Here is a 20,035-nt window from a genome sequence, read left to right as displayed (position 1 = left end):
TGTGAATTATAAATACACAGTTCGCTAGGACTGAAATGATATATCAGTATGAAGAAATCGTAAGTATGAATTAAAGGGTGCCCTTTCCCTCAGTTCCTCTTAAAGCTCCTCTTTCTGGCCTTTTCTGCAACTTTTCCTTCATTTTTTAAGGTCTGTTTTTTTTCTGCCATCATTAAGCAGTGTAGTTAAATCAATACCAGTCACTAATTGTAGGCAGTAAACATATATTTAATGATAAAACATCAGAGCACCAAGAAAGAAGGTGAAAGGTCACTCAAGTTTAAAGTGAAATTCTTGTCTCTGCTTTTCACCGCTTGAGAAGACAAAACTTTCTTTCAGGGAAACTGTCTAGCTTGTTGACTTTTTTTGTTAAGAGCCTGGCTGAAAGTTAACTTCTTGGTTCTTGGTTAGGATCTTGGTTTGAGCTCTGTATGACTGACTGGTTCAATAATGTAGCTCTCCTGGTACAACAGTGGGGCTGCACTTGCACCATTTGGAGGATGCATATAGACACATGACACATATACACGCATGACGCAGATGTTTTCTTAACTGAATGACAATTTCTTCAACTTTGTTTTGTTCTCAGCACAAGAATTGTTTCTTCTCTCATACCTGCCTGCGTGTTTGAGAGTGAAGTAGAGGCAAAGCCTGCATTAGTTGGACTGCCCGATCCCAGCTTTGGCCAGCTTTGATGCACTTTACATGCTATTATTCCCACTGGTGCCTTATACAGCCATCTGTATTTTCCATTAGTCTGGAGCATCCCTAGCGTGCTTCTTCTTTGCACAGGTACATTGTGGCTGAAGATAAGTGTCACACTTGCCTTAAATCCACCCTTGAGTTCCTCTTTATGTTTTTCCAATCAGAAACTGACCTGTTGAGATGCGTAGGGAGTTATGGGCGGTAAATAGTGATACATTTGCAGGAGCCACACAGGGCTTTTCCAATGCGTCTACAGTCATGCATCCAACCCTGCACGCTAACCAGAGGTACTCTAAACAGGAAAGATGTATGCGCACACACGGGGTTGCCATCTTTTTCACAAGCATCAATGAGAAAGGCAGTGCTGTCCTTTGAAAATAACCACTATCTGTTGTCACCTGTCCCCCATAGGAGTAAAGCTACGGGCAATGTCTGTCAGAGGAGAAGAGAGGATGCAATTTATTCTACTCTTTCCTTTGCTTGAGCTCAGAATGAAGGAGGCAGACACTGAGAGAGAGAAAGCGGGGTGCAGCCGGTTCAAAGGCATTGGGATTCATCCAAAAGAGAATCAGAGAGAGAGCCAGAAAGGAAGGAGGGGCAGTTGGAACAGGAAGAATGAAAACGAGAACAGAGAAAGATACAAATTTAGTTCAAGGATTTTTCTCATTTTTAGGTCCTTTTTGTAATTTTGGCCGTCAGTCCTATAGATTGATTTTTTGCAGACAAGAACAGCAGCATTGTTCATATCTATTTTTACCTTTAGAATCAATTATATACATAAATTAGCTGAAATGGTGACTTATTTGCAGCCTGTATGACTGACTGCTGTTGTTTCTTAGACTTTTTTTTTTTCATTTCCCTGATGCTTCCGTTTCAGAAATGGCTTTCGTAGTAGTACACGGTTGTCGATCCTGAGGAGTGCTGCAGTTTTGCAGTTACAGCTCTGGTGTAGCACAGCTTCATATCCTTTCTATCCTTCACCAAGGTCAGCAGAGGGGCTGGAGCTTGGCCACACTGTGCCACTGCTCTCCCAGTGGCTCTCGGCCCTCTGCAACAACCCTCTGTACCAGCCAATACTAACAGATTAGTAGCTCAACACCTGAGGTGACAAAGAGGTAGTTCAGCATAACGGTATCATTAGCAAATACCTCGGAGACTTTCCCCAGCACCAATCCGTTCCCAGGGAACAATGTCAAACCCCATCTGCCAGTGCAGAAGAGCCAAGAAAAAAAAAAAGAGAAAGATTTACCTAATGATGTGCCTCGCACACAGTCACAGGACATTTGTGCACCATTAGTTAGATAGAGTGAGATAGAATGAGCAACACACACGCCAAGAGAGACACCTCACTTATCTTCATGTTTGAAAAGCATGATTTAACTCATACTGTGTGGAATCATAATTCATTCAGACCTTTCCCACAAGCCAGGCAGAAAAGGTATTAATTTAATAAACCTGTAAAGAAAAACCCTGTCTGGAAGCAGAGTAAATGGCAGTGATGGATTAGCCCAAGCTCAGAAACTTAATTTTAGGGAAATCGCTTTAAACCTTGAACACTGAGAACCTGAAGTATTTATGAGGAAGTGAGGCTTCAGTGATGGAGCAAGCCAAGGAAGAAAATCACCTCACTCTCTTGCGGGGTCAAGTCAGGTTCAGACCAAATGAGTAATCCCTCAAGGATTTCTCATGCACGCATATAATAAGAAAAAGAATTGGCCCCGTCCTCTTTTTTTAGTTGTGTGCGTATTTGTCACACTTAAAAGTTTCTGCTCGTTAAGCAAGTTTTAATGCTTCATAACCCAAGTAAATAGAAAATACAGTTTTTAAATGATAATTTTATATATTAGGGGAAAAAAATGCCCCCTAAACCTAATAACTGGTTGTGCCACCCTTAGCAGCAAGAATTGCAATCAAGCATTTGTTATAACTGGCAGTAAGTCTTTCAGATCACTGTGGAAGAATTTTGTCCAACTCTTTCTTGCAGAATTGCTTGAATTTAGCCACTTTGGAGCGTTTTTGAGTGTTTTGGGGCCAATATAGGATGATGCCAAAGCATCTCAATCAGATTTAAGTCTGGACTTTGAATAGGTCGCTCCAAAAGCTTTATTTTGTTTCATTTTTTTGCCCTTCAGCCCCTGGTGGCCGGACATTCTCTTTCAGGGTTTTATGTTAGAGAGCAGAATTTATGGTTTTAAGTTGTCCAGGTCCTGAAACAGCAAAGCAGCCCCAGACCATCACACTATCACCACTAGTCTCAAACCTGATAAAGTTAAATTTTATCATCAAGATGGGTTTTTTTGGGGGCAAATGTGAGACGAGTCTCTGTGTTCTTTTTGCTCAGCAGTGGTTTTCTCCTTGGCGCTCTCCCATCGATGCCATTTTTGCCCAGTCTCTTTCTTGCTGGAGTCCCAAAGCCCTAAAAATGGCTTTGTAACCCTTTCCTCCTCCCCCCACCCCCACCCTTATTACTAATGGTAGTTAATGATTTAACAAGTGAGAGCATTTACTCTATTTTTTTTTTAAACAAAGGAGCAGTTAAGTTTTTAAATCATCATTTGAAAACTATTTTGTCTTTACTTAGGTTTTCTTTGTCTAAAATTAAAATCAGTTTGATGATCTGAAACATGCAAGTATGACAAATCTAAAAATAAAAGTGCCTTGTACGTGCACAGGGAAACATCATGTGTATACTTTAAGGGACACTGTGTACAGAGGAAATTAAAGAATGAAAGATGCAGGGTAGCATGAACTGTGGACAGGTTTATAAAGACATCAATGTACCAGTGGCTGCAGCGGCAAAAGATTGAAGGGAGTCCGGCAGCAGCGGAGAAAAAGGGGATTAGATCATGAGATCGATCAATGCTGTACATGATGCTGGCTGCAGAATGGCCACTATAGTAGCAACAAAGTAGACAAAGACGTTAAGCAGAATGACTGGCACTGATGAAAGTGTCTGGTTGCTCTGCTGGGGCCCATTCACACAGATGGGACAGCGTTTTGGCTCCATCCCCAGCTAAGTAACTCTCACTGAGATGAGGATCCTAGGAGCATGTCTTTTATTATACTGTCTCCAGTAATTGAGACAAGATAAAATACAGCGTAAACTCATCAGGTACAAGTTAGATGGTAATTAAATCAGGGAAGTGGTGCTTTATTTGTGTGTATAAGTTTGTAGGGTAGGAGAGAAGGGGGGAGGCTGCAAATGGGAAAATTTATCCAGAAGGAATGAGCGACTATGAGCTCCTCAAAGGTATTGATTAATTGATTACAGCACACACACGCACACACTTACATACACACACTCATAAAGGGAAGCAATAAACAACTGCAAACATTAAGCACTAATATACAGTTGCTCTTGATGCTGTCTTGTAAATTACCTTCTGAAACTCTTGATTGGCTATTCAGTGAAAATAAAACAAGGACACCAGGGTGCAGAGGTGTGACATTTGCCATAAATTCACCATTAATTATGATTTAGGTCTAAAATACATAAAGTGTCCATTCAATACCAGGCCAAGACCCAGATCACTGCCTAGTGGCCATTCAGAATGAATGAATGTGACCACTGGTTTCAGGTTACGAGCACAGAACATGAGTTTAACCAAACAGATGCAGTATTTGCTCCTTAGATTAATTTTATAAAGTGTGTCTATGAATTAAATGACTTACAAATAATCAAAATCATCTATATTTCATTGAAAATAGTACACACAGATATTAAATGTTGAATATGAGACACTATTGCTTTTAAAAATATTTTGCCTTCAAGGCTATAAAACATTTAACAGTAGAAAGTCTCACGGCTAATTAGGTTAATTGGTAACAGGTCAGTCACATACCTTCATTGACCTTTCTTTAACCCACTAGGGCCACCATGGTAACAAAGAGACAGACAAATAACTCTTTTTTTCCCTTTTTTTTTTTTTACATCCACACCTCAATTAGTTACAAAAAGAGCAGAGAAACCGACAGAGAAAGATGTCACCCTCTCTGCTTTCTCAATAAATAAACACTGGGGAAGGTTAATCTCTGAAGTGTAGTGGTTTACAAATTATCCTAACAAAAGGTGGATCCCCTGATTTGGTCTTGTGAGGAAACCAGAGTACCCAGGGAGAACCTGTGTAGACATGGGGAGAACATACAAACTCCAGATGGTGGATTCAAACCTAGGGCCTTCGTCCTGTGAGACAAAAGTGCTAACCGCTGCACCACCGTGATGTCCAATAAAGAGTTTCAACTGTTAAAATGATTTGTAAATTATCAGCCCTGCATCAGACTGTAAACCTGTCCAGGTCGTACCCTGCCTCTCGCTCGACGATAGCTGGGATAGGTACCAGCCCACCCATGAGCCTGAATTGAATAAGATGGATGGAGGGATGGATTTGTTGATAACTGGATTCTGCATCCTAACATCTTTGTGCTTACACATGTGCATTGCACATGGAAAGTATGGATAAGTATGGAAAGTATGGATGAAAGTATGGATACTTTCATCTAAGTGGTTATGTTGATATCCTATGTTCTGGTTTAAGTTGCAGACATCGCGTGGATCTATCTGACAGCAAGACATTTTTGAAGTGCTGCTCGACTCAGATTGTCTGTCTCCTCTCAATTTCTCTCGCCCTGCTCAAATAACTATATAGCCATGTGGTTCCTCCTCTATAAACTTCAACCAATTCGCACCAATCTGCTGAACTCAGCAGGATCGGACAGGGGAAAATGGACCACAACCGTGTGCGCCTGCAGGCTACTCCACAGCAGCACTCAGAAGACTTAATCTCATTCAGGCTCTTCAAGCACTCTGCTTTACACCTATCTCTTAGCTTACTTTTTTACACTTAAAGAGGCATTTCATAAGAGATATGATACAGAACACTGATTATTTTTTTTTCATACTTGAGAACTTCAGTTTCCTGAGAAAGCACTGCCCAGATTTATTGAATATGAAGCCAAATGCCTACTTACAATTGACAAAATCCTTTCCTGTAAAATGCCCGATGAGTCATCAAGTCATGTCTTATCAGAACCAAAAGAAGGAAAGAAGCCCTGAAAGAAGAAACCAGCTAAGCAGCAAATCACCTTAAGTGCTGCTAGTAATATCTTACAAATTCCTATCTGACAAATTATCTGTACTAAACCAAGGTAAAAAGATTTATTCAAGATTTTTTAAAAATATGGGTTTATTATTGAATCATATACTACTAATACACCAATACAGATAATTATTTTAAGAATGTAAAAATTATCATATGTATACATCATATAATAAATTCTTTGTACTTCATATTTTATAACAAATACCTAGTAGCAAGTTTGACTTTTTATTACTTGTGGCATAGATTCAACCAGATGCTGGAAACATCCCATGATGATTTTGCTCTATGTTGACATGATAGCATCACACAGACACTGCAGATATGTTGGTATGAGATATCTCTCATTTCACAATGTCACAAAGGTACTCTATTGGATTGAGATCTGGTGACTGTGGAGGCCGTCCGAGTACGGTAATCTCATCATGTTCAAGAAACCAGATTGAGATGATTTGAGCTTTGGGACATGAATCATTGTCCTCCTGGAAGAAGTCATCAGAAGATGGGTACACTGTAGTCAGCAACAACACTCGGGTGGGCTGTGGGATTTAAATGATGCTCAGTTGATATTAAGGAGCCCAAGGTGTGCCAAGAAGTATCATTCACAACATTACACCACCACAAGGTTAAACAGCTAATACAAGGCAGGATGAATCCAAGCTTTCATGTTGTTTATACCAAATTCTGACCCAGCACCATTACATCACCGCCATGAGCCTGAACCACTGATACAAGGCAGGATGCATTCATGCGTCTGTGTCGTTAATGCCAAAATCTGACCCTAGCATCTTAATTTAGCAGCGGAATTCAAGAACAGACAAGTTTTTCCAACCTTGAAGACTCTGTGAAAATTGTAGCTTCAGTTTTCTGCTTTCAGCTGACATGACATGGTCTTCTGCTACTAGCAGTTGTGCATTCAGAGATCCTCTTCTGCATACCTTGGTTGTAACGACTAGTTGTTCTAGTTACTATTGCCTTCCTATTAACCCAGAGCAGTCTGGTCATTTTACTCTGACTTCTGACATCAACATGGCACTTTCATCCAGAGTGCTGTGGTTCACTGGATATTTTTTCTTTATCATTCTCTGTAAACTCTGTGGTTTTGTGATAACATCCTAGTAGATCAGCAGTGAAATACTCAGCCCCCATTCGGCCCCAACAACTATGCCATCATCAAAGTTTTTGTCTTCTGTCCTCATTGAGCAGGTCATCTCCTGTATTGAGTTGCTGACATATTATGGACTAATTAGATTTTTTGCAACAACAAGCAATTGAACAAGTGCACCTAAAAAGTGGCAAATGGGTATGCATGATGTACTGTAACTAATACATCATGACTGAGTGGTTCGAACCCCTCTGACTTGAGCATGACACTACTTCTGCATTACCTCAAGCATTTTTTTTCCTGCATTATGTTGTGTAAAAATCATTTCATGACTGATGAACTGATACTGTCTGAAAAATATTATTGGTCTGGTTCTTTTTACATGTGCCAATAAGTACAGTTAAGGACCTAACATGTGTGTCTGGTGTGCCACCTGCGTCCTTCTAACCTTCTTTGGGAAAATCCATGCAGCTTCTCAGTATAACCAGATATTTCCACTGGTTTCTGAAAGCAATCAGCTATCATCTCTTCACTCTGTGGTACAGCCTAGCAGAAGGGGCTCGGCGATAGTCCCAGCCAGAGAAATGGGCCACAGATACCAAGCAAATGGAGATGGATGGGGCTCCATGTGCAGAGCAGCAGACAAGCTGTCCCTGATAAATGGTTTTTCACCAGGACACTTGATCTCTCTCGCTCTCAGCCTAAAAAGCAATCTCACACTTTGCATGTCTGTGAATATTAACAAACCCTCAAACCCTGCACTCAAATGTCATCTATTGTGTTGCACATGGTGCCAGGCAAGAGAGCCAATTTGATAGAGAGGACTGTTACTGTGTGTGTTTGAAATAGAGTCAGAGGGAAGAGAAAAAAAAGAGAAATCCTGTTCTCTTTTCAGACATCCATCAACAAAGAACAGGTACAGTATGGCTCTGGTGCCAAAGCCCCATGACATATTGCTGCTGCCAAGCTTCACACTAGACTCTGGCAGTGTACTTCATAGCTATATTCTACAGTCTGGATTTTTTTAATTATTACATCTTATTTCAACCTTGAGCACTTCAACCCTGGGCTTTTTTTTTATAATGTGCAGTTTGACATGCTGCTATATTAATGCATTTTCATGGGGAGAAAGAGGGTGGAGAGCTTTATTTCAGGCAGTAAATAAAGATTTTGTTAGCAAGTGCAATTAGTCCAGGTGCCTGGGCACAATTTTTCCTTATCTAATGTCTAACATTTCCATGCAACATGGCACGGGGCTAATTCCACACAACACACAGAGAAATGACACTCATCAAACAGAATCATCTAGCATGATCTGCAGCTGGCAGCTTGGAGAATTAAAGTGCGGAGGAAAGTCGTCTGCTCCATTTCTCTCTCCTCTTTATCCTCTCCGCCTCTCTTCTCTACTCAAAATGGCAGGTTAACCCATATGAACCATCTGTCATTGCTGCAGTGCTTCACACCTCCTAGTCTGGCCCCTGGAAATCAGTGGCATATGTTACTACTGCTGTGGACAGCAGACTGATCTGGGGATGATAAGTCAGGACAAGCTTAGGATGTACAGCTCGGGGTTTAAAGGCTGAGGCCAGGCAGACACTCTTTAAGGGAAAGAAGCATAAAACTCTTTGTACATGTCTAAAAGTGCGTTTGGACTGACAGAATTGTGCAGATGCATTCTTTTCCTTTTGTAAAAAATCATATCAGTAATCTGGGGCATATATATTGTCCTCTTATAAATTTCAGTGTGCATGTGCACAAGCCTGATTTCTGCTCCAACCTTTATGCATGAACAGATGCAGGCACTCCCTTATTTTTACTTCCACAAAGAATTTCTGTTTGCAAAACAGCTTATGAATAACAGTCATAACAGCTAAAGAAAACAGCAAAGAAGTCCCAAATGGGACTCTAAAACACTTGTTAGCAAAGCAGAAAAGAGAAAAACAACTGGAAATATGTATTTAGTGATCTCAATAACAAACAGAAGAAAGAAAATCTGAAGAAAAAACTAAAGAGGACCCCAGCAGAGACAAACGTAGGCAGCAGTCGAACAGCAAACAAGAGACAAAGAGGCGCGCCAGTTCACACGAGGAAAGAAAGCCAATATGCAACCTCACAGCTATTTACACCACCAATTTCCAATGACAATAACACACCCAATAAAACTGAGCACGCACTAAATGATCTGTAATAAACTTTGTGAATGGTAAATTGTACATATTAGTATAAATAGGTGTGTTTGGAAACAACAGGTATTTACTATAACAAGACATGCAAGCTCTCAGCTTGATTTTCAACCCCACCTCATTGTACTTGCTTGATTCTAAAGAACATGTGTTGTGAGGTCCACACAGTCTACATTCTTCCTTTATGTGTGGGAAACAGTGTACAATTGGCTTTTGTGTGTATACACTGTTGTTGCATCAGACTCCACCTAGTATTAAAGGTCATTAAGCTCAAGGAGTAAAGCAAAACTAAATATGCCACCTTGCTACTGTACCATTGCTTAAACCAGTCATAATTTTCTTCTTGGCCGACAGAGTTCTGAGAGTTTTTTTTAGAGGGATAGTGATGATTTCACAGCTTCAAAACAGATATTTTTGTGTTGAAGAAATAGAGTAACCTGTGACTGAACAGATGCCCACTTCACCGCGCTGCTATTTTTTTTCTGTACAGCTTCCAGGTTTGCAAATAATTCAAGTACTACAATATTTTAACAGTCAGTAGGTATGTGCTTTGGATGCACACAAACAACTGGCTGGTCTGGCCATTTTCATTAGTCCTGTTACACATTAAATGCCACAAGGTTGATTAGGTTGCTACAACTGGTAGTTAGTGGGTTTATATTTAAAAAACAAACAACAACAACAACAAAAAACTATTATTATTTAATATAAAAAGATAAGGGACCATATTTAAGTCACCAAAGGTGGATGGGTCGTTGCACTGCCCTGAATTTGGACATTACAGCAAGTTTTGGGGAAAAGTGAGCAGCCAAAAATCTATTAATAATTCCTCCCTGCTCACCACTGCACCGAATCTGCAAGTACTGTGTGTGCCCCTGGTAGTCCACAAGAACATCCACCTCCTACGTAGTCGCCCACGTCTCCTGATAAAGAGCCACGAGAAGCTGCTATGCAGGACTAAATGTGCATCTCTGGTATGCTGTTTTTCTGCTCTCTTTTCACAGGAATAAAAAAAGAAAGAAACCAAAAAAAAAGAAAAAAAAACAACCAAAGTTTCACCATGGAGGATTTCGACTTGAGTAATGAATCATCGTCTTTCATCTCCTACTACTGGTATAAAACAAGTTTGTTCACACCTGCACATAGTTGTCTACTTCCACAGAATATCCAGAAGAAAAGACGCAGGCCTTTAACATGCGCTGTAGTGAGTGAAAGTAAGTGATAAGAGCTAGAAAAAAGAAAAGGATTTCTAATCACCAATACAGAAGCAAAAAATTACTGTAAACCAAAACACGTAGAAAGGCAGTGAAAGCAGGTTTACTGTCCCGTAAACTATCACTTACAGAGAGCTAAATTTAGCCAATTACATGCCTAGTAGAAGAGTTTTCACAAGAGCACATTCCAATAAACAAGAGAAAATGTATTTACAGGCCAACGCAATTACAGATAATAATAGCTTGATCAAGTCATCACTCCTGATTGAAGGCCGGCATTGACTCATTTAAAGTCCTGTGGCCACCGCTGTGTCATTCCTTGGATGCTACACACTTGATTCATAAAGGTAGCTATAACCTGTGACGCTGGCGCTGTCACCGAGAGCGACAATGACAGATGCACGCGTGAAAGTAATGACAGGTATGTGGCTGGAATTCCAGTGACCTGAAAATCAGGAATTCCAATCTGCAAAAGGTCATTGAACACAGCGTGACGCTCTCATGGGTGAGAGATTGCTTAATAGTTTCATCAGTGTGCTGAGTGCTTCCAAATCTTGCCAAAAACAAAGAGGGGGTTTCTTCAATCAGCTTTAAATACCCACTTACTTTTCATCACAAATCATATTTACACTGGTGATTTCATAAATCCTCCACAGTCATATCTTGGCACTGCATGAGTTTTTCATAGCACAATGCTAAATCTCTGGGGCACCAGGGTTTCATATGGTGCCCTTTGAGACTGCCTGCTGTGATGATGATTTTGCTGGGCTGCCAGATCCTGCCCTTTTGCCGTGGCTTTGCTATGCACTTGTTTTCTGTTCATTTTGTGAGCAAGTGAGTGAGAAAAATATGAGGTACGATAACAGAGTGGGTGTTTGGGACAGGACCCATCTGTTCTCACCCTCCATCCCGCAGAGCCATCATCCTGGACAAGGCCATATCAGGCAAAGTCCAGCGGGATATTTTCATCTGACACACCAGGGCTTGGATGGCAAAAAAAACCCCCAAAACTGGATGCTCTAATTAAGCTTATGCTCTTCGTCTACTTTTTCTGCATGGATGCCAGCATTGCAGCATGCCAAAAGGGTTGTGAGTCACGCTTCCTGAGTGGAAAGCCATGGACACTCGCTACAGGGGTGCTCAATGAGGGGTGTGTCCTGTCCTGAGAACACTGGGCCAGCCAAATGGCGATATGGTGATAAGCAAACAACACAAACGCAGGACAAGCAGGCTTCATGGAGAGAACCAGGGCTCTGACAGCTCAGGACAGCTATGGTGCTAACAGCACTCTTTTTTTTTTTTCTGCCAGAAATCAACATTGTGAACAGAAGCCTGTCTGGTGAGAGAAATCGCTGTGTCATTGAGCTGAAATGAACAGATCAGTGGAGACATTGTCCATTTAACACAGTGACACTAATAAATTCAGTGCCAAATATCCCCCACTCTCGGACTCCAATATAAAATGTGGAATGATTCAATATGCCAGGTGTAATTACAATGTGCAATAACGAGCAATGGAGAGAGTGATGGCAGAGCTTCTCCCCCGCCAGGGTAGATTATAGATTGCAGTAATTGCAATTCTGCCTTAATTATGAATGTGGCACTAACACGCAAAAAGCAGACACAATGACTCAGTCACCATATCTCTAGTATCTTCCTAATTGTGGAGGCAAATATCCAGAACATCAATTAATACATAATTACATTTTGGGACTTTTTAGTACACAAATTAATTATAGAAATTTTCCATGTGCAATCGTGCCACTGGTTTGTTTCCAATTTTCTCAAGATGCACAAAGTTTGAGACACAAATCACAAGCTGACCTCATTGTGCTGCTTTTATTTGTTACAAGTGCTTATTAGTTATATAATCACTCCAAGGGGTACCTCAAGCTGCCAAGCAAACAAATGATGGGACTCACCCCTCTCTGCTATCCTCTTCATCTGGGTTAGATATGAGCTGGGATCCAGCGAGGGATATGTCCAGTGCTGCCAAAGGCAAGTCTCTGTAGGTGAAGCTGACCAGCTGGACGGGGGCCACACACTGGTTGTCGTCCTCTACCTGCTGGGAGATGACCTCCAGCTCTGAGGCTCCGGCCTGGGGAGGAGCCCTGTCACATGCAATACACACCATAAACAGAGCAGCAGTGAAGTCAGAGAACTGAAGTGGTTGCTGATAGAGTCATCCATGAGTAATTTTGCAAGTTCTAGCTGATTATACGATAGCTACAACTGGTATCTACATGTTGTCTGTGTGCAGCAGCGAGAGTTATAAAGCACAAGTGACAGTGCTTCATGCAGCCTTTAGAGCAAGGTTGCATGAAAATGTGGCGCTTATTTAAATTACCCAATATTCTCACCAGGAAAACGTCTCAGTCAGTGCAACCACGACATCCTGAAATTCTTTGTGTTCTTGCTTCTCAACACCTAACTGCACACATGGAAATAGTGTGTTCACTAAAACAAAACACACACCAGCTTTAATGAGAAAAGACTCTTGCTTTCTACAGCAAAGTAGAATAAATGTGGATTGGCCCCATACCTTACAGGAAGCCACTGTTTTGCATTAAACTGTGTAAACCCATGACTTAAATTTGCCTGAACTGAGCACAGTTACAATTTTAACTAGAAAAAGTTGCATTTCCAGCGAAAATGCAGTGTGAATGCTATGTAGTGGAATCTGCTGAAAACAGCTGAAGAAGCAGGAGTTTCTGCTGAAAAGAGGTAAAGAAGCAGAACTTTATGCTGAAAAGAGGTGAAGAAACTGAAAATTGTGATGAAAAGAGGTGAAAAGCCAAAAAGTCTGCTGAAAGGGGGTGAAGAAGCTGGAATTTGTACTGAAATGAGGTGAAAAACAGTCTGCTGAAAAGAAATGTTGCATCCATTACGGCATTCACACAACTAGAAAAATTTACATTTCCTGCGAAAATGCTGTGTGGATGCTGTAAATCTGAAGCTGTCTGCTGAAAACTGCTGAAAATAGCTGAAAATAGCTGAAGTCAGTATCTGAAAAGTTGTTGAAATTGTAATAGGTTTGCAGACGAATAACAAAGTAGCAAAAATATAATAAATTTGCAGAAATGGAGTTACTTAGAAGAAACATAATAATTTTGCAAAAATACTATATTAAAGGAGAATTTAGCAGAAATAATCTGCTGAAAACAGCTGAAGAAGTAAAACTATGTGCTGAAAGGAGGTGAATAAACTGAAAATTCTGCTGAAAACAGGTGAAGTAGCGGATATTTTTGCTGAAAAGAGGTGAAAATCCAAAAAATCTGGTGAAAGGGGGTAAAGAAGCTGAAATTTGTACTGAAAAGAGGTGAAAAAGTTAAAATGTCTGCTGAAAAGAAATGCTGCCATGAACAGGGTTTGAACACAGGCCTCCTGGTCCCAAGGTGACTACTTATCTCTCTGAGCCAAACTGGTTCTCAGGTAACTGAAAAGAGGTGAAAAAGCTGAAAATTCTGCTGAAAAGAGGTGAACTTTTTGAACTTTCTTCTGAAAAGAGATGAAGAAACAAAAAATTGTGCTGAAAAGAGGTGAAGAAACTGAAAATTCTGCTGAAAAGAGGTAAAGAAACTGAAATTTGTGCTGAAAACAGGTGAAAAAGCTGAACTTTCTGCTGAAAAGAGGTGAGAAATCTGAAAATTCCACTGAAAACAGGCCAAGAAGCTGAAAATTCTGCTGAAAAGAGGTGAAGAAGCAAAACTTTCTACTGAAAAGTGGTAAAGAAGTGTAAAAAACAGCTAAAGAATCTGAAATTTTTGCTGAAAAGGGGTGAAAAAACTAAAAATTCTGCTGAAAAGGGGTGAAGAAGCTGAAATTTGTGTTGAAAAGAGTTAAAAAAAAGTTTAACTGTTAACTGAAAAAAATGTTGCTATAAGCGGGATTTGAACCCGGGCCTCCTGCTCTGAAAACGGCTGCTCATTTCACTGAGCTAAAACACAGCTCACCCCAGCAAGCAAAATCAGTGACCACACTGATAATGTGGTCCATTCATTTCAATGGGACAAAAAATTTCATAAAAAGCTTAATATTTTAAAAAGTATAATAGTTAAAAGTACAAAAAGATATAGCAGGAATGAGCAGAAGTAGCAGAATATTGTGAAATTTGAATGGTGATAAAGAGAAACAGGAACTCAATAGCATCCACACAATAAAGAGAAACAGGAACAGCATTCACACAATAACTACTAGTTCACAGCATGCTTGCGCTCTATATTTTAGTGACACCTGTCACACAGGGCCTGGTAGCTTTGATTGACAGATATGATAGGTGCTGATATGGGATGTCGGTGCCCTTTGGGGCATTTTAATGGAAGTTTATGATAAATAATAAATTTTACTGTGTGGTGCAAACCAACCAACATATTTGTGTTTCATGTCTAGTGAGTGGCATTTGTTAGTTTGTTACTTAGTGTCACGGCGGGGTGCGCCAGTGTGAAGATGAGGTAGACCCAGAAGCAGAGACGGTGGAGACAAAACTAAGTTTCAAAAAATAAAGCGAGCCTTTATTGTGGCTGATGGCACGAGAAAAACATGAAACTAGGGAAACTAAGGAGACTATGAATACTGTGTTAACCAAAAGACTATGACACTCAGTGAAAAACTATAAAAACCTATGAATACTGAGTAAACTAGGAATACTATGAAACATAGTGAAACAATGCGGTAAACCCATGAAATCTGTGGTGAGGATAACAGATGACCTGACAATAACTGAACAGAAACACAGTGACTAAATACACACCAGGGTGATTAGGGGAAGTGAAAACACATGAGGAAACAGCTGATACACATGAACCTAATGATGCTACAGGGGAAGTAAAACTAAACATGATGAACAAAGAACATAAGACTTTCAAAATAAAATGGGAAACATAACAAGACACAGACATGACTCGAACTTGACAAACAAAGAAAACTTGGACATGAAACATGACAGATAAACACACGTAGACTTAACATGACCAGCCGATGCGGGAAACTTAACACAGGGATGAGACAAAAGGGAAGCTTGATAAATCATGAACTAAAACTGTAACCTAGGCATGACAGAATGTAAGTAGATAAACTGAAATGAAACTAGACTCAAATGAATAACAAAACATCAAGAAACTCAGAACACTGGGTCACAAGACCCAGTACCATGACAACTTAGCACTAATTCGAATTAATAATGTCTGTGTAGTACATCCATATAGTCTGTGAATACATCTAATAAGTAGGGTCAGGTGGGTGGTCATCTACTAAATGGTAAACGATCTGGCTCTTACTTGAGCACCTCATTTAGCCATTCATACAAGCCCCTTTTCTACACTTTCTATCTACTCACACACATTCACTCGGGGTTAGTATCTTGCCCATGGATATTTGGCATGCAGACTGGGGGAGCCAGGGATCAAACCACCAACCTTCCGATTAGTAGAATATCTGCTCTACCTGAGTCACAACCACCCTTTTACTAATGAGAACGTTGGTGAATGCATGTGTGTGAACATTAACTAGAAAGCACTTAAGCATAGAAAAAAGTGATTGTATGAAGTGCAGTCTATTTACCATTTATCAGGCTTACAGGTCTTATATGATAACTTAGTAATTCAGCTGCTCTTCAAAAAACGTAACACAGTGGAGACCAAAACACTGATGTTGAGGCTTCAAAATGCACAGTCTAAAAACCCCTAGGTGACATCATGTTGGCTACATCAATCTTTTATATACACTTTGAACAAAACTGTATTTGTCAAATGTTATAAATGGCATTGCAGAGCAAACCATCTTTCCCCCCTTTGGTTTTTTGTGTTCTCCGTGACACTAGCTATATTTGGCAGGACCGGACAAGGTGTCACTTGATCTGGGAATGAGATCTTAAAACTTAAATGTGCAGGGAGGGCTGTGATATCACAAGCTCAACCAATAGCAGACAAGGAGAAGGCACCATGGAAGAGAAGAGTCACATTCCTTGGCTGCAGTCCCAGTGCAGCCAGCGAGGAGACATCAATAACCGGAGTACTTAACAGTGGGGGAAGTCATTGATTACAAGGCAGAGGGATCAAAAGCCACTGGGCTGGTGAATTCTGCAACCTCTGCGCTGGAGGTGAAGCAGAAAGGGTGGAACCAGTTAGTAGAAGATCACTGAGCAGACCCACCTTCATGGTAAATGTTAACGTAGGGAGACCTTCAAAGAAAATAGGTCCTTCTCTTTCCTGATTTATTTCTTGACTAACAGCTGTGTACTGGACTTCCTTGAAAGCTTATGTTGTTCTTCTCACAAGAATTCACTTGAAATATATTCTTAGATTTGAACATAAGGACTACAAACAAACAAACAAACAAACAAAAACAAAACACTCTACCCTGATTTTCGTATCCTCGGTAGATAAAATGCCACAGACTGTCTCCTTTTAACACATCTGTTATGTGAGTCCAGCTTGAAAATGGTGCTCAGCTTCAGGGTCAAACGCCCATATATAACTATGTCCTCTACAAAACATGCCTGCGTTGTTATCTGTGGAGTTGGCACTTCTGACCAGCTGCAACAAGGATGCTAATGACTGATGACAGCCACAAACTGTTTAGTGCATCAAAATCACATTTTCAGACAATCACAAAGCAGGCCAGGAGTGATTATGTGCATGGTGCAGTGGAGTGGCTGGTTGCCATTGTGGGGAGTGAGTGGAATCTTCACATATGAACACCCTGCTGCCCCCCTTAGTGATGCAGGCAAGGACAGCCGGCAGCATGCCAAAGGCGAGTCTCTTTTCGGAAGCATGCAATATTAGTACACGCCACGAGGAAGCAACAAGGTTAAGAGAGAGCATGCATGGCTGCAGGGAAAATCTTGCACCTATACAGAGTAAAACTGAGAGCTTAACACTAACCCAAAATATGCAATTTTCTTCTTCACAAGCTAATGTTTAGAAATGCCACACAGATGCATACACATGGCATTGGTTAATACAGCCAGGTCTTTAAGGTTGTCATGTAAGGAAACTGTAACTATTTTAATTAATCTAAACACCAATGAAGTAAAAACTAAAAACTACCTTATATAGAAGAAGAAGAAGAGGAGGAAGTAGATAGTTATGCGTGTTTGATTTGGCAGAGTTTTACACCAGATACACTTCCTGACCCAACCCCAAAGGGGATTTCTGTTATTTGTTGGAACTGAACCAGCAAACTAATAGTAACCTTAACCGTGAGTGCAAAACTACACACAAAACTAAATTCAGTTTGAAAGAAAGAGTGAAACTGAATTTAGCTTATTTAAGTGACGTCAAATCTCTGTACTTCATTGAGTTATGGATGAACGTGATTTACTTCATCTTGTTTACTTCGTCTTGTTTAAGTGTGAGAATTTTGTAGCTATATTAATAATTACTAATATTGACTTTAAACTGCCAACAACATATGATAACAAGGTAATAAAAAAGAAGATGGCATGCATTATTGGATTCTGTCAGAAAGGTTAAGACTGCTGCCTGTCACTTAATATTTTAAAAAACCTGTTCAGAGCAATAAATCTCCAGCTTCTGTCACTGCATTGAAAAGTGCTGCCTCAGCACGAACTGTTGGTTTGCAGAGGGCACTGGTATCATTGTCATTCGGAGTGCTCGCTGCCACAGTATCTCTGGCCGACCGTCTATAACCCAGCTGCTTTGTCTTACCCAGTGAGTTAGAATGCGGACAAACTGGCTGCTCCTTGGTGCACAGCACTTCGCTGTCATGATTTCATCACAAGCCTCTGCCACAATGGTGCATTTATAGGGATCAGATATTTTTGGCAACCCCTGTGATGCTGAGTTTCAGTGGGACCTTGTTTTGACTTTGATGCCTGAAATATTCACATGTAGTATCCAGAGATCCCTGCTAAAAAACAAATACAGACCAGCACCAATATCACCTAGTCTAACAGTGTGGCTCATAGAGGTGTTTTACTTAAAAAAAAAGAAGGTCTATCGCATAAAAGAACAAGGTCATTAATTTATCTCACTGACTATACAGACAGTGAGGAAGACGCAATTACTTCTTGGTTTTGGTGCCACATATATGCTATATAGTTAGACACTTTAAGCTATTTAATGAATCTTAAAGGGGAATCTAATCTATCTATCCAATCTACGACACTCAGAAAAAAGACTTAATCATATATAAATATAAACGTCATATTTCTAGAAAAAAATAATACACCACGTGTGGGAGGGAGGTGGGAGATTTAATACAGATTCAAGAGGTAAAAATAATTCAGAAGATCTGAACAAGTTTCCCCATCTGCCACATCTGCCACATCTGCCACTTCTCAGACAGTCAGCTGCACTTAGCATTAAATCATGTCTCTGTACTACTAAGCAGTCAACGATTCTCTATATGATCTGGTTACAGATGTCATGCGCCTCTGTCCTCTACTTCTGTGCTGTTCTGTAGCCCAGGTAGTAGCCTCTGTTTGTATGTATTAGAAGCAGCACCCCGTGGCTTGCAGAAGATGCAGCTGACTAAACCCATTTTGCATTCAACTCCCACTCCACGCTACTCCCCTCAGCTCCATTCCCGTGCTCACTCTCTTTACCCTTCCCTTACCCACGGCCGTGGCTGTCGTCAGAATGCTCGGCCTGTCTTGAGGACCACACACAGAGTAATTATTAATAAGAGAAGATGACAAGTGAACATCCCTCCTGAATGTTAAGAGATGGCAGTCCATTCTCTCGCTCCCAGAAATACTTGGACGAGGACAAGCGCTACTTTCTCCCTGATCCCCTGTTTAAAGTCACTCACGGGAGGCACACGAGCATGTGCAGGTCCCATTCTGCTAATCATATCCCACCACACCGAGACTAACTGCGCATAATGCAACATGTTCATAAATAGAGATTTAAGATTTCACACTCTCTCGTACACATGGTTTCAAACAAGACTCCGGAGGGTGTTATACTTACTGAGTGTTGCTCATGTCGAGGTCTTGTTGCTGCAAATAGACGTCCACGCTAAATAACCCCAAGTGTGAAATATGATTTCACCGCTGCAGAGACTGGGCTCCTGCCACACATACAGGAAACACAAGATAAAAACAGACAAAGCACATAAAGAGGTAAATAATAAGAAAGCTCCCTCTTCTGAAACTTATTGCGGCTTATGATTGGGAGCTCCAGAGCAGCAACTAATAGGTCTTGTGGGGAGATTGCCCCAAGGTTAACAATAAACAGCAATTCTCAAAATTACGAGGCGTCTACATTGTAGCCGTGCAGCACAAATGCATTCAGAGCTATCAATGAAAAATCTGTGCTTATGTTTTTCCTGAAGGTGCCTTGCTCCAACTCCAGCTTTAGCTATGCTCTGTTCAACTATTTTCCTGGGGAGCAATAAACTGTAATGGATTTTAAATCTCCTCCAATATACGCTCCGCTCTGTGAATCAGGGGCTGAGGAACATCACACCTCTTGCATAGCAAGTGCACCAGGATGCTAGCTCTTTGTGCCACAGGATAGAGAACCATTGATGTCCAAGCCTGTTTAGTGAAAGCCCATTCCGGTTACTGAAACAGACACATCATGACCTGGGAGGAAAGTCAAAAACACAGCCACTCGTTTAATTAAGATTGAATGAAATCTTGACTATTACAAGGAAAATAATGGCAATGATAGCATAGTGTTGGCCATGCCTTCATTATTTAGAAGGCATTTGATGAATTTGTGGTAGTGTTTTAGATACAAAGGCATAGCGAAAGCCTCCGGACAT

General features: G+C 40.6%; 1 protein-coding gene across 1 annotated transcript in view; it reads right to left on the bottom strand.

Moving 5' to 3' along the window:
• Positions 1–20,035, bottom strand: part of tmem266 (transmembrane protein 266) — a 29,211-nt gene that overhangs the window by 7,804 nt on the left and 1,372 nt on the right. Inside the window, exons 2-3 of the mRNA XM_063479668.1 lie at positions 19,237–19,336; positions 12,226–12,414 (exon numbers count right to left, since the gene is read on the bottom strand). Coding sequence (XP_063335738.1) covers positions 12,226–12,414; positions 19,237–19,250 — 203 coding nt within the window. The 5' untranslated portion in view covers positions 19,251–19,336. The remainder of the gene's footprint in view (positions 1–12,225; positions 12,415–19,236; positions 19,337–20,035) is intronic.

This window comes from Pelmatolapia mariae, linkage group LG7 (assembly GCF_036321145.2).
Source record: "Pelmatolapia mariae isolate MD_Pm_ZW linkage group LG7, Pm_UMD_F_2, whole genome shotgun sequence".
Taxonomy (NCBI): Eukaryota; Metazoa; Chordata; class Actinopteri; order Cichliformes; family Cichlidae; genus Pelmatolapia; species Pelmatolapia mariae.
The sequence above is the reverse complement of the archived record's forward strand: the minus strand, read 5'-3'. Positions and strand labels throughout refer to the sequence as shown.